Genomic DNA, 14,568 nt, shown 5'->3' on the forward strand with positions numbered 1-14,568 from the left:
GCATCTCATTGATCTTATTGCAAACGATTCATCCATGCATGGTTCATTTTAAATGATTTTAGAGCTAGAAAACAAAAGATCTGTCGATACATAATGTCTGAATAATCTGTTTGTTGAACACTTACTTGGATAATTATTTAGGCTTATATTTCAATGACATTTGAACTTTTCCACTTATCTGCATAGGTTCTTTAATATTGAGTTTACCAGTGAAATTAGACAGGCCAAAACAAGGATGAACTCGACAAATGGAAAACAAAATGTGCAAAGGTTTCTTTTAAAAATAATTTAATGAAAAAAAAAAAAAGAGTAAAATCATAAACTATGTGCTATAAATGTCTGCTGGAGGAGTATGTTCACTTTCAGATGTTTTTCTAGCTGTATGATTTAGTGTGTTTTGTAACAGGAATAAAATAACAATTAATATCCGTAATTGAGTATCATAACATTAATACAATGAATATGGGACCAGTTATAAATTATCTTCTTATCTTTCTTAAAAAAAAATCCTGATTGTAGACTCTAATTGCTGTCTCTGCATATCCAGTTTTATCTGTTTTCCTGTCTTTGAATCTTGGATTAGTTCTTTCAGATTGTACCATAATATAACTTCCTGTAGAACTGGCTTGAGATTTCGTATCATTGTGTCATTTCTTTGATTGTTCTGTTGTCTCCAGGCAGGGGTGTGTATATGTGTGTGAGAGAGGGGGTAGGCTGCATTAGGAGCAGCTATGGGTGAGATCGAGGGCACCTACCGCTCCTTGCAGACCCCTGCAGGGACACGGCTCGGAGCTCAGTACAACACTGGCATCAGCACCCTGGAGCCCGGGCAGAGCCTCAGTTCAGCTATGGGAGCAGGAGGGAAAGGCCACAACAGGGGCCTGCAGATCCGCGTCCAGGGCCTGGATGATGCTCAGGAGTTCTATGATCTTGAGGTTAGCGAGTCATTTCACATCAACTCAGTTTTTTGACTCGGTTCATCTCCGTATAGGTCTGCGTGAAAGACCCTGATTTTTTTGATATACACTAGTCAACATTTGTAGTGGATCAAAACCTTTCACTTCAAATGTTGGCTACTGTAGTTGTGATGAATTTGTCACTAATATAAGATCGGCTATATAATAATGGGCTTTTTATTCGGCCATGGTACGCTTTCATTTAAAAAACTTGGGGTTGGTATGATTTTTTTTTTTTTATGTTACACTAAAATACACAAAAAATATTGAAATGATGTGTGAAATGTTTATAGCTTTAAATGTAACTTATTCCTGTGGTGACAAAACTGAATTGTCAGCAGCCAGTACTCCAGTCTACAGTGTCCCACATTTTTCCAAAAACTTTTGAATGGTAGTGTTCCTAAAGGTTATGTCAATAGACTAGTTTAATGATTCTTCAAAAGTATTAGAGTTGGGAAGTTTGATTTAGTTTGAATAATTTCCAACTGTCTTTTTAGTGGTTGTCTATTCAATGACTGTTCAGTGAATCATTTCAAAACTTTGATTCAGCTTTGCTTTTTGCCATCAGTCAAAAATCTTTAAGTCTCCATGTGGCATTTTTCTTATGTTTTACATTGGTGCACTGCATACACATTTGCATAATAATTAAATATAACTCTTATGAATTAATATAACTTGTATTCATTTAGCAAAAAAAAAAAAACTGGAAAAACATGGCTTGATTTATTTTTAACTAGATTTTCACTGTAGTTTACTTTATTAAGTCCAATTGAACCTTTTTGAATCTAACTATAATCTGGCTTGTTGAACTGTTGAAATGATGCATATCACATATTGCTACACTCTGAACTTTCTTCCATGGTTGTTTGGTTAATTGTTTGACTGGATGTTTTGTTTGTTTGATTCAGCTGCATAAATATTGTACATTTGCTATTGTGTTTGCAAAGCTACCCAAAGTTTATTTAAAAATAAGTGCACACTGTAACCAGCACACTGTGTTTGGTTTTGTACATTTGTGGCTGTGCTGGAGAATGTAAACGACCGTCTCTCCGGAGACCTCTGGCAGTCTTGTGTTGTGTGTTGGGTTGTGGTGGGTGACAGCTGCCACATGGCTTTAGCACTTAAATCCTGTTTTACACCTTAGGCCTGAAGTCACTTTCTAAGTGCTAGCCTGGCTGTATTTACACATCTAACATATGCAATTTCTCTATTGATGTTCTGTTTTTATCACTATGGGTGAAAGTGAAAAAGCTAAGGTTTAAGTGAGGATGCATTACTTAAGTTTCCTACAATATCATGCCAGCATTTGAATGCAAAATGACATGGACACTGCAAGATTTAGGATTGCGTGTGTTGGACACTTTTGAGATTAGCAGTGTAGCTTTTATTGTTGACAGCTGCTTAAAGAGGGATATGGAAAAATTAACTGGCTTTACAGCGGCAACACTTGAATTAGTCTCAAACGAATAGTCCTCAGGCCATCCAAGATATAGATGAGTTAGTTTCTTCATCTGTACAGATTTGGAGAAATTTAACACCATTGTATCCTCTGCAGTGAATGGGTGCCATAAAATGAGTCCAAACAGTTGATTTAAAAACATCACGATAATCCATAACACAACTCCAGTCCATCAGTTAACATCTTGTAAAGTGAAAAGTTGTGTTTTTGTAATAAGCAAATCCATCATTAAGAAGTTTTATCAGCTGTTTGGGCTCTCATTCTGACGGTACCCATTCACTGCAGAGGATCCATTGGTGGTCAAGTGATATAAAGCTAGATTACTCCAATCTAGGGAAATTATTCAGCAAAATTCAGCAAATGTTTATTTTGGGGTGAACTATTCCTATAATGACTCTGGATTGATATGGAAGATTATCAATAAGACAGTTATAAGACAGTCTAAGTGTTTTGGTAGAGTATGAGAACTTCGCATGATTAGATCAGATAACAATGCACTTTGAATTCCCCTGTTACAAAGATCAAACACAGGAGAGTGGAAATTGGTCATTATCCAGCTTTATTAGGTTACGGGACTCTGGAATGCGGTGGTACCACCAAACATGCTGTACTGAAGCAGATAGACCCTGCTGGAGGTAAATGACTCTTTATATTACGTCTAGATAATGGAAGAACAATGGGGTCAGTTCTGGTTCAAAGATTTATTAGTCTTTCTAGTGTTCCTCAGGAGTGTGTTGGGACATGTTTTCCATTACACTTAATTTAGCACTGGTAAGTGTGTTTGAATTGTGGTATTGATTGATCTGTCATCAGATGATGTGGATGTTTTATTAGGCAGATTGTGTGTAATGATTCATAAGGCAACATGGTTTGGTGATCTGTTCCATGATGCACAAACTGACGCTAACACAGTCTGGTGTTGCTCATGAAAGGGGTTTGTTTATTCTCAGCAGGAGTGTGTGTGTGTGTGTGTACACGTGCATTTGTGTGCTCGCTGCATTGTGGGTCTGATGTCTTGTTGCCACATCTGTTTCCAAGATGGGACTGTATTCTCGTATGCACACCCAGGTACACAAGTGTGAGAGCTGTGGGAAAATATCCCAAATTGACCCTCAGGACTAAACTGCCAGACCAAAGAAATAAAGACAGATGTGCTAAACTTCTGTTCATGTTAGTCTAAACATACACAAAAGTATGCATTGTCTGGTGACAGTTGTGATGAGGCTGTTTTGATTTAGTTTTCCAAATGTACAAGTTTAAAACCCCAGGTTTGTTTATTGTTCAAATGCAGATACTTTTTTTCATAACAAGTTGGCGGGTTTTCTGAAGAGCTGACCAGTCTTAAGGAACTCTGTATTATCCTGGTATATGTGCATGTCTATTACATTCAGATCAGATGCATTTCTTTGGGCAGAATTCACATAGGACATTTTTGCTTTAATTAATTAATTTAATCATTTATTGATAATGTCAAAAATCTGTGTCTTTTCATTAATTCAAAAATAATATATAATATGGATTATTTTAAATGAAATGCTGAGTGTTATTCCTCTCTCTTCTCTCATATTATTTCCAATCACACAGTCATATCAAATAAAGCCAGAAATGTGCAAAAATGAATAAAAATAAAAAAGGTTGAGAGCAAAAGAGAAAAGTGAAAAATTAATTTTTTTTATAAAATAATACTAAGCAAAAATTCAATACAATGACTTGCATACCAAGAGTGCTATAATGGTTATTAACTATAATTATACAATGTCTTAATTTGCTTAAATAATGTCTTTGTCTTCATCTTTTTTATTATTATTATTATATTAAATTGAATGTTTGAATCTTATTTATTTGATAAATCTTATTAGCTGATAAAGTTTGGGGGGAGCAGTTACATAAACAGCTATGTATGGATGTATTAAATGTTCAAAAAAATTAAAAATGAGAAAATCTAAAAAATAAATTTGAAAAATCTCGCTGTTGGTATACAAGTATTCAGCCATACTGATAATTGAAATGTACTTTTTTTTTGCTTTTCTTTTTTTAATAAACCTAAGTTGGCATAAAAGAGAGAGGTCTGACAGCTGTTTGATTTTGGGAATTAGCAGGCCCACACATTCTTTAATGATTTGCCATGAGGGAATGAATGCTTATGCACGTGCATATTGGGCACCAGTCTGTTTGTTTTGCCTCTAACCTTATTCCCGGTTCACCCGGAAACCCACTGACCTGCTCTCTTCATCTGTGAGCCGCTCCTCTGCCTCGCCAACTTGTAATTTGTGCTGCCATTTAAACGCTGAAGGCCTGCAGCAATCCCAGCCTCAGCATGTATTTATGGATATGGGTTTGTTCTCTGCTCCACAGCGTCTGCCAGAGTTATAATTTTCTCCGTCTTTGAAATCAGGGAAAATGTATTTATGGACTTTTACCCCATAGCTGGATTATGTGAATATCTGTAACTTTCGTTTTGGGACTTGTAGCCAAATTGTGAATATTTGGGCCGGTTTACACTTGGCCACTTCATTTGTTTGGACAGATAGCATAGCTGATCTGATCATGAAAAGACCAGTTGTAAATGAAACCGGTTCAAGAGAGATCACCAGCCGATCATTCTAACCATTTTAGGAGGTAGTTTGAGGCGCACTGTATTCCTGATGCATCTGGCCAGAAGTGTAATTTGTGTAGATTGTGCAGTATTGTGTCATCATCAGTGTTGATACCGCTCTCTCCTATTGGAGTCTTTGATCTTGTGAAGGATTTGTTATACAGTCTACACCATTGGTCTCACACTCAATTCCTGGAGGGCCACAGCTCTGCACAGTTTAGCTCCAACCCTAATTAAACACAGCTGATCCAGCTAATCAAGCTCTTTATGATTACTAGAAACTTCCAAGCAGGTGTGGTTTGGAGCTGGTTGGAGCTGAACTCTGCAAAGCTGTGGCCCTCCAGGAATTGAGTTTGAGACCACTCGTCTACACAGTCAGATGCAAGCATGTGGCAATGTGATGATGTGCCATTAGTTGGCACAACAACTTCTCTATTTTTGACATGTTGCTGAATAACTCCAGACATTTTCCCTGTTTGTCTGAACTACCCATTTTTTTTTTATTTTTTTTTTAAGAATTTAATACTATTAATCATATTACATACCTTTAACTGCAACATCAAAAACAGATCGAGACATTTCTTGTTTTTGGGCTACTCATTTAAATAATTTTTGCTTCAAATCATGTTTGTACACACCTGTTCAAAAGTTTGGTGTTGGTAAGTTATTTTATAAATTTTGTTGGTGTCAGTGATCACATTTATTTGATCAAAAACATTGTAAAAATCTGAAATATTAACAGATTTCTACTTTAAACTATTTTAAAATGCAATTTGTACATTTTTAGGGAAATTGTGATCATTTTTAGGAATTATTTAATTAATAGAAGTCATTTGTGAGATTATAACTGTGCATACTGTCACTTAAACAATTGCATCCTTGCTGAATAAAAGTATTTGTTTTTAAAATCTTATTAATTCCAAATTGTAGTGTGTGTATTTTTTTTCCTGTCTTTTATTTACTTTTTTGAATCTGATTAGCTCCCATTGCATAATGGGACAGTAATGTGTCTGATATCAGGCGTACAGCTAATTGGTCCATGTCGGTTTATAGTCTTGACATTTCCAGTATAAACCGGCTCGGAACACTCTGAGACTGTCAGATGTCTGGCTCCCCATGAGTTTTTGTTCACTAGGCCAATAGGAAGTGATGAGGAAGCCGCTACAACAGCCTAAACTTCCTGTCCCGTCCACACCCATGGGACGACGCAGGCCTGTGCTCGCTCTCCCAAATAATCATTCAAGCTGTCAGTCAAAGTCAATGACTGGCTTATTTTGCATGGGAGTTCATGTGAATTTGTTCTACGTAGTGATATTTTAGTGAGGCTTTTTTAAAATATTTGAATTAGTTTATTTTTATTTTTATATATGTTTTCAGTTTTAGTTATTTTAGTACATCAGGAATAAAAAATTTAAGTTTTTTTTTATTTTGTTTCAAGTAATGCAAATGCTTTTTGTATGGTTTTAGATTTAGTTAACCTTGTTTCTACAGGAGTCAGATCTGTTCAATACATTTCCATTGGAGTGCATGCAAAACTAAAACACTGACCTTAATTTGTAGTCATAACAATGACTCTGCCAGCTGTGATGGTGTGGGCTCATCTTAGACCATTGGTTTTTATAATTTAGTTCGCCATATGCTGTCTAAGCTCTTGAAACAAAGAGAGAACATGCGCACATGCACATTTGCATGGAATTTGACCAGCACACGCTGCACGCCATTTAAGCCCTACTGTGACCTTCTGAGGAATCTACTGGAGCGCCGGGGTTCTGCGGGGGGAACAGCAGAAATAGATGCCATTAAACAGAGACTGCAGAGACCTCTCGCACAACCCAGGGCCTGAGCGTGCTGCATTTTGGGAGAGCCTCTGCTTTCAGTCCTGAAGAGCGGCAGGAGAGGTTGTGTGTGGTAGCATGTCACACTGGTTCTCTTACTGAGCTGAGTCTGTGCCAAGACCAGGAACCTTGCCAAATACTCTCCAATGAGGGTCTGTTCACAGCTGCTTGTGGAGAGAGAGAGTAGAGAGTCTCTTTATCTGCTCAGTGACACTATGCAACAGATATAAATACACCTCAGCCGGGTGATAATGTCCTCTTTGTCTGGACAAATACTTCTTATCCAAGTCTATAAATTTATCGGCAGGCTGTGAGTTTTAGTCATGATACATCAAAATGTTACACTTACAGTTGCAACACTGACTTCTGGGTCAGTGATGTGGCACTCTATTTGTGTGTGTGTGTGTGTAGACCTCTTGAATGATAAACATGGTTTTAATTTCTGATTTTAAATTAAGTATACTTTAAATAGTGAAACTTTTTCCTTTTTTTTAATCTTGTGAAATAAACAAAACAAAAACTGAGATCATAGAGAGGACACATGATGATTGTCATGGTCAATGTCTTAATTTCTCATAATTTGACCTTTTTATGATAGCAAGGTTAGTTCAAACTGTAAAATGTGACTCCCCATGAATGTATTTATTTTTTTTAACTATAAAGTGTTCCTTTTTTATAATTAAAATGTCTTTTTTTTTTTTTTTTTTTTTTTTTTTTTTTTTTTTTTTAGCATTTTTGCATTCCAGGGTTAGTTCAGCTTGCAAGATGTGACTCCCCATGAATGTAATTAAGTGTCCTTTTTTAAAATTAAAATGTCTACAGAAAAATATTTTGGTAGTAATTATGAATTAACGTATGAATAATTGTTAGTTATTATTTTTAACTTGACAGTTAAGCAACAATTGTTTTTTTTAGTTAAATTTAGTTTTTTACATTTCTACAATTTAAGAACGTGGCACACTTTAAACTAGATTTTAAAGGATTTCTCATTTTCTTTATAATGCAGACTCTTATTTGTCATTGACCCATTCGCTTTGTATATTTGCAAGAACTTGTGATAAACATTACTTCACGACTCATGTGAATCATAAAACTGATCTGTCCTGACTTTACACACTTGTAATTCAATCTTGGGCTTGTTCTCCATTGATGTGCAAGTAAAAATAGACACTAATTGCTGCGTTGGATGTTTGAACTGGCTCAGGCCTTGAAAAAACAGCCTGTCTTTTCAAAGCTTAACCACTGAGAATGTCCAGTGGCCAGACACAGTCTTTGAACCTGCACAGACCTGGAAACAGTCATTAAAAGACATTTCCTGTATATAAATGACATTAATGGCACAACAGAAAGTAAAACATGCCTTCCAAGAATGCTGGCTCCGTGTGCCAACTTTAATCCTTACTGGCAAAATTCCTCCCTTTATAATGTGTGTGTTTTTCTTCTTAATAAAACAATGTGTGTTGTGTAAGGCTGCGCATAGACCCAGAGTAGACATTCCCTCTTTGTTTATGTAGACGTTGAACCCAGATTCTTTCCTTTGTTAGTGCTGGAGCCATTTTTGAATGTGCTTTCAGAAGAAAACAACTGCAACTGACAGTGAGGGAGCCACAGTGACACCAGGTAAATGGGAAGCTCTAAAAAAAAAAAGATTTGAATGGGATTGGTCAGCAGGCTCTGGGGCTCCGCCCACACCTCACGGCACAAGGAAGCTCAATAACACTGGGCCTTTTTATTCAGCTCATAACAACAGCAGAGGGGGGAAAAACACTGATGTTCACTGTGTCTAAGACAGACCTGCCGAGCGATGGAAGTGTGTGTGTTTTAATGAATATATGAATGAGTTTTATTTGTGTGAGGCACAGATGAGTCTTTGTGGAGGGGTCAGTGCAGTGAGGGGGCTGCTTCGATCACTGGGGAATGCGGAACAGTGGAGACGGGGGCTGGCTGATGGGAATTCGGAGAAGGGAGTGGAGCAGGACTTGTCCAGCATGAGCAAACAAGCTCATAAATAGTTTGGTTGACAGGCTAAAGAAGGGTGAGTGGGAGAAATGGGGTGGGTGGGAGTAGACAGTTGAGTATTGGGCGGATTGTGTTGGTGTGGCATGGTAGTACTGTGGTAGAATAAGCAGTAGGACACCAGTAGGACGTCCAGATTTTGGACAAGCCTTTAAACATTAAAGACCTATAGATGGCTTGATTATGATTTTTTTTTTTTTGTGTCAGTCAACTTTAAATAGAGTCTTAGAGAGAGAACGACTTCACACAGGCAACGACGTTCCATCTTTTTACCGGTAAAGCATCATTCACGCATCGGTTTCAAATGATCGGTAAATTCACTTACCAAAAATGACCTGTGAATGGCTGCACCTCCCGATGTTGTGTTTGTAAACATGGAGGGGTATATGGCGATCAGTGTGTTTGTTTTCATTTTTGTGTCAAATGTTCACATTCATGCTGCTGCTTTTGGCAGAGACATTGTATTAGAAGACTTCAAACTGAATTACACAATGCAGACTAAATGCGTCATTTGCGTCAATGTTATTATTGGCCCAGAGTTGAATTATGAATTTCAACGGCTCTGGATTAACCCAGAGTAGACCAGATTAAAAATAATCTTGAGAATTTCAAATGAATATAAATTTTTTTCTATGGGTGGGGGAAAAAATCAGTTCACCTAACTAGTGCGATTCTTTTTAAAACGTTTTAAAAATCGATTGGTTCATCTTAGAGTCTATTTATATTTAATTCACTTTTACTAAGAGGTGGTGGGGAGAAGTTACCGTTTTTATTCTAACGGGGGCGAAATGTATAGGTTTGTTCGACTTCAAGCAGTACCGCGCACACCGATGGCTTATGACATCAAAGTACCGCGAGGTCATGTTATTTGATGTTATAAGCCGATCGGTCTGCGCAGTACCTCTGTATTAGGGGCTGTTTACACCTGGTCACTTCATGCGTTTTGTCTGATCGGATAGTTATCCGATCGTGAAAAGATCAGGTGTAAATGCCCTCCGAAACGCAAAATTTGATCGCTCAAAGCACTACAGGAGGTGGTCTGGGCCGCATTCCAGACGAAACTGGACAAGTGTAAATGCATCTGGTTGTTGAAACTACATATGTAAATTTTACTTCTCCCAAAATGAATGAAACTGAAAATAAGATGCAGACGCTCAACACACAATCATCTTCATTAAAAGTAGTACGACAAACATATCTTTCCAGTGCTGATGCCGCGCGCTCTCCTATTGCGGTCTTCGAACTTGAAATGAGCTGATAATTAATAAAATGCAGCGCTTATCTTTTGATTTCGTTGATGCGAACTCTGTTAAATTTAAATATAGTGCGGAAATTGAAGATCGGATTTATATCCGATTTGTATCTGTTTTGCGACGACACATTTAAGTGTATATGGAAACGTTTTAACAAATCAGATAGATATCCAATCAGCAAAAACGCATGAAATGACCAGGTGTAAACAGGTCCTTAGATGAGGTCGCATCTGTATGGCGCGAGAAAGCAAAACCATGACGGAGGCATGACCTCTTTGAGAATTGTTTCTGCATCTTCATATTTTGAATCCCAAGTGTGCAAAAACTTTGGATTTTACATACTGCCGGGAAAACATGATTAAACATGACTAAAACGGTATGCAAAGTAGCACTTTATTTTATTTCAGTGTTTTTTCTACTCATTTTGTTAAACATTAACATTATATTGTTATTTTGTTAAACATTATATTCATGTGCAATTTAAGGGTTTTAGTACTTTTTAAATTTTAAAGTACACTTTGGTTCAGTGTACTTTAAAATATACACTGTCTGTGTATGCTCCTCAAATAAAAGTTCAGAAAGATGTGATGCATTGTTTTTGTTAATATGACTCATCATATCATATACAGTCTCTTTAAGGGTATGATCAAATATTTTCCATTGTCTAGTCTTTAATAAGCAAACAAAAATCACAAATTGTATTATAAAATCGCAATAGTTAAATGATACTCAATTATCGCAAAATATATTGAATCGGCAGATTAGCGTTTCTTTACTAGCGTAATTTTTTTTCATGCTTTGATACCTAAATTTACTCAATATCATTTAAACAATTAATTTTAGTTTTTTTTTAAAGGTATTTTTTTATGTAGCCAAATAATGCAGAATTTATACCATTCAGCATTTATCAGTTATCAGCCATAACATGAAAATAATAAACAACAATACTAAAATACTACACTATTTTCAAAGACATGCATATGTATTTCTGCGCCTATTATGTTATCAAATTTTCACTTGTATTTCTACTAATTATTTGAAGTTGCTATTATGGAAATCCTATGTGATAACCTAATATATTTTAATTCCAGTCTTGTGCAGCAAATCAACAGTGACAAAACCGCTTTCAAATAGTCAGTCACAGGACGAGGAATCTGTCCTATCAGTACAGTCAGTACTAGGAAGCCTTACACACGCTCTCATTTGGCCTGCTTAACATCCACCATACGATGCAATTAGTGGAACAAATTAGTGACTGCTTTGAGAGAGCTGGCCATGAGGAAAATCCTAGAGGCCAGCGTCTCTTGATTGCTTCAAGCCCCGGCTGCACCCAACTCAGATGACAACTTTTGCCATCTCTCACTCTGATATAATTTGAGGGTGTTGAAGCGTGACCGATTGGGCTTTTCATTGGTTTGGCCCTGTTGGCGGCCATCACTGACTTTGACCTTAAGTCAGAGGATTTGCTCAAGCACAAATCAAGTTCACTATACAGAGCCTTTCCAAAGAGACTTCATTTAATGTCTGTTTACAGTACAGTATTTTTGAGATTCTAATAGACTTGGTTGGTTGTTATTAGTGCTGTCAAACAATTAATCGCATCCAAAATTAACATTTTGTTTACATAATATGTGTATGTATTATGAATATAAATACACACACATGCATGTATATATTTAGGAAAAATGTTACGTTTTTATATTAAAAATTTATATATGATATAAATTATTTGAATATAAATATATACATGTAAATATCTTCAAAATATATGCTGTATGTGTGTATTTATATATACATAATAAATATACACAGCACACACATATATTATGTAAACAAAAACTCTTATTTTGGATGCGATTAATCGTTTGATAGCACTAGTTGTTATAGATTCAGACTAAATTTATATATTAGGCTAAATATATTAGTTTTATTTAAACAACGACAGTAGTTTGACTACTAAATTATGGATTCATTCATTATTATTGTATTTATATTTACCAAATATAGTGAAAACAATTTATCGCAATCACTGTAATTGTTATTGCAGTTTGACACTTAATTTGACCAATCCTTTTTTAGTCATTGTTGTCGTCTGCTATTTTCCCATACACGATTTTTCTCTCAAGTCTGTTTTTGGATGGATTTTAAATGGTGGTTTGACCGATATATTGGCAAGGTTGATATATCAGCCGATATTTGACATTTTTCAAATATCGGCATCGGGCGATAAGTTTTTCTGTTTGGCTGATGTTTTTCGACTTTTATTTTGACAGCGCTGAGAACGGCAGCATCTTGGCACACAGCGCTCACATTCTCCCTCTTCATTGTTTGCTATCACAGTTTAACAGTTCTTTCTAATAGGGATAGAGACCTGTCTCTGTCACGGTGCACACACGAGGGAGGAACCAGGAACACGCAGATGAGGATATAACTCAAATAGTCTTTAATCATGACAGGGCAGGACAAGGCAAGGCAAACATCAACATGAACACCGGGGAGTAACGAGTAGACCAGACGAAATCTAACTGAATAGACAGGACTATAAATACACCGGTAAATTAACGAACACGGCTGGACCAGAATAAACTGCTAATGACATGACAAGGACAGGAAACAAACCAAATATGGGCACAAGAGGCAGGAACACATGACACACACACAACAGTTCCCTTACATTCTCATATTTAGATCATTTTAAACAAAGGAATTAAAAGGTCTTCACTGAAGACGCACGATCGACAAACTTTAAGCTCATGATTTCAAACTATGCTGTGCTTTATCCATTTGCCCACTGTCATGTTCATGTGTTTTTCACTGTGTGCTGTACGTAAAATTGTTACCGTGACAACATTTGGGGGAAAAAAGTATTTCCAGTGCACACAAACTTCCCAAATTACTGAGAGCCCTGTTGTTTACTGTGTTTAATTCCTTTTTATATAATTGTTTTTTTGTGAAAAATACTGTAATAGGATTACAGAATCAAGTAGTTGTCATCTAAAGTATAAGTATGTTTATTCTACACATTTATCATTTTCAAATTTCATAAATAAAAATGATATATCTAAGATATCGGCATAGAAAAAAACAATATCGGTCGACCACTAGTTTAAAATTCTATTTTATTAAAATTATTCAACAAATCTGTAAAACGTTGTTGCCAGGTCACTTGTAACGTGACATGAGAGATGCTACAAGCAAAATGGATTTCTTTGGATTACGCGCTCACCCTTCATTCCAAAATGATCTGGGGTTTTTTTCCACTTAAATTATTTTTTTCTCTTGCTTTCAAGCAAGGCTGTTCTGTTTTCAGTTGACTTTAAAGCCTGAAGTATATTTGTCTTCTCTGCATTCCGGTCTAGCTTGTGGACAAACAAAGAAAGGTCCAATAAGTAGTGCTTACGTTATTGTGTAATTGAAAATATCTTTAAAAGAAAAAACACAGAAACAAATGCTTTGATTGGTCACAAATCATCCCAGTACATGTAAGAATGATGTCTAGGCAGTTTTACAATGTTACAAGAATTAATTCTTGAAAGTCAGAGCCGGGCTTAGCAATGGGCCAGTAATGTTGGCCTATAGCAAAGACTGTGGTAAAAAGAGAACGTATTATAGTGTATCTCCTGGGAACTTGTCTGCACATGAGATTTGATTAAGTTTGACTAAATCACATTACATCTACAACTAGATAATGTGTTGCTCTGTGCTGCGCCTGTTGAGTGAGACTGCGCACCAAACCCCATGTGTACTGTTCATATTGAATAAGGCAGGATTTAGCGAGGCGTTTAACTATCTGGGTGACGCAGTACACTGGAGCATTTGGCCAGTAATGCCAGGTACACTTAAACCCTTCTCTGATCCCTATTAACTCCCATTTAACTACTGACAAACTCTTTACTGTATGCCCAGCTGTCTGCCAAGATGCAAGCCACAGGTGATGGTCACACGTCGCTAGTGGAAGTCAGTCGGATTGATGCATACAATAAGAAACCAGATTTATAACATAATGGCTCGTTTTGGTTTATTTTAAGGGTCAGATTTCTGAAGCATTTAGTTGATGCCTGTAACAATGAGAGTATTGAGTGAGGGAGAGTATTAATCTGTGCTCTTAAATGAGTCCACGGTCAAGAACCTAAGAGTAGGGTCAGCTACAATTAAGTTTTTTTGTTTGCTTTGCATGTATGTTCTTACCTCAGTGATGATAAGTCGGGAAATGTAGCTGCCTGCAGCACATTTCCTGAGAGCTTTTCCTCTTGCTTTAAGCTAAATATTGAACTAAATAGTTAATCTAATATCTACAGTCATGTGTTGGCTGTTACATTCATAAAATCATTTGGCTCAGGCAGCTTAATTTTTTCTGTGACTTTCTGATTTGTGTGATTTTTGAATTGATTCACATTCCACACTATAAGTACACAAAACTTGCTTTATTTTAAGGTGGATATTAGCAGTGTTG

General features: G+C 36.4%; 1 protein-coding gene across 1 annotated transcript in view; it reads left to right on the forward strand.

Annotated features, from left to right (window-relative positions):
• The window catches only part of LOC306845043 (FERM, ARHGEF and pleckstrin domain-containing protein 2-like), a gene marked incomplete at its 3' end in the record, with an annotated part of 47,635 nt that overhangs the window by 1,098 nt on the left and 31,969 nt on the right, over positions 1 to 14,568 (forward strand). The window contains exon 2 of the mRNA XM_079377567.1: positions 678 to 935. Coding sequence (XP_079233693.1) covers positions 732 to 935 — 204 coding nt within the window. The 5' untranslated portion in view covers positions 678 to 731. The remainder of the gene's footprint in view (positions 1 to 677; positions 936 to 14,568) is intronic.

Source organism: Barbus barbus (genome assembly GCF_936440315.1).
Source record: "Barbus barbus genome assembly, chromosome: 25".
NCBI classification, from domain to species: Eukaryota; Metazoa; Chordata; class Actinopteri; order Cypriniformes; family Cyprinidae; genus Barbus; species Barbus barbus.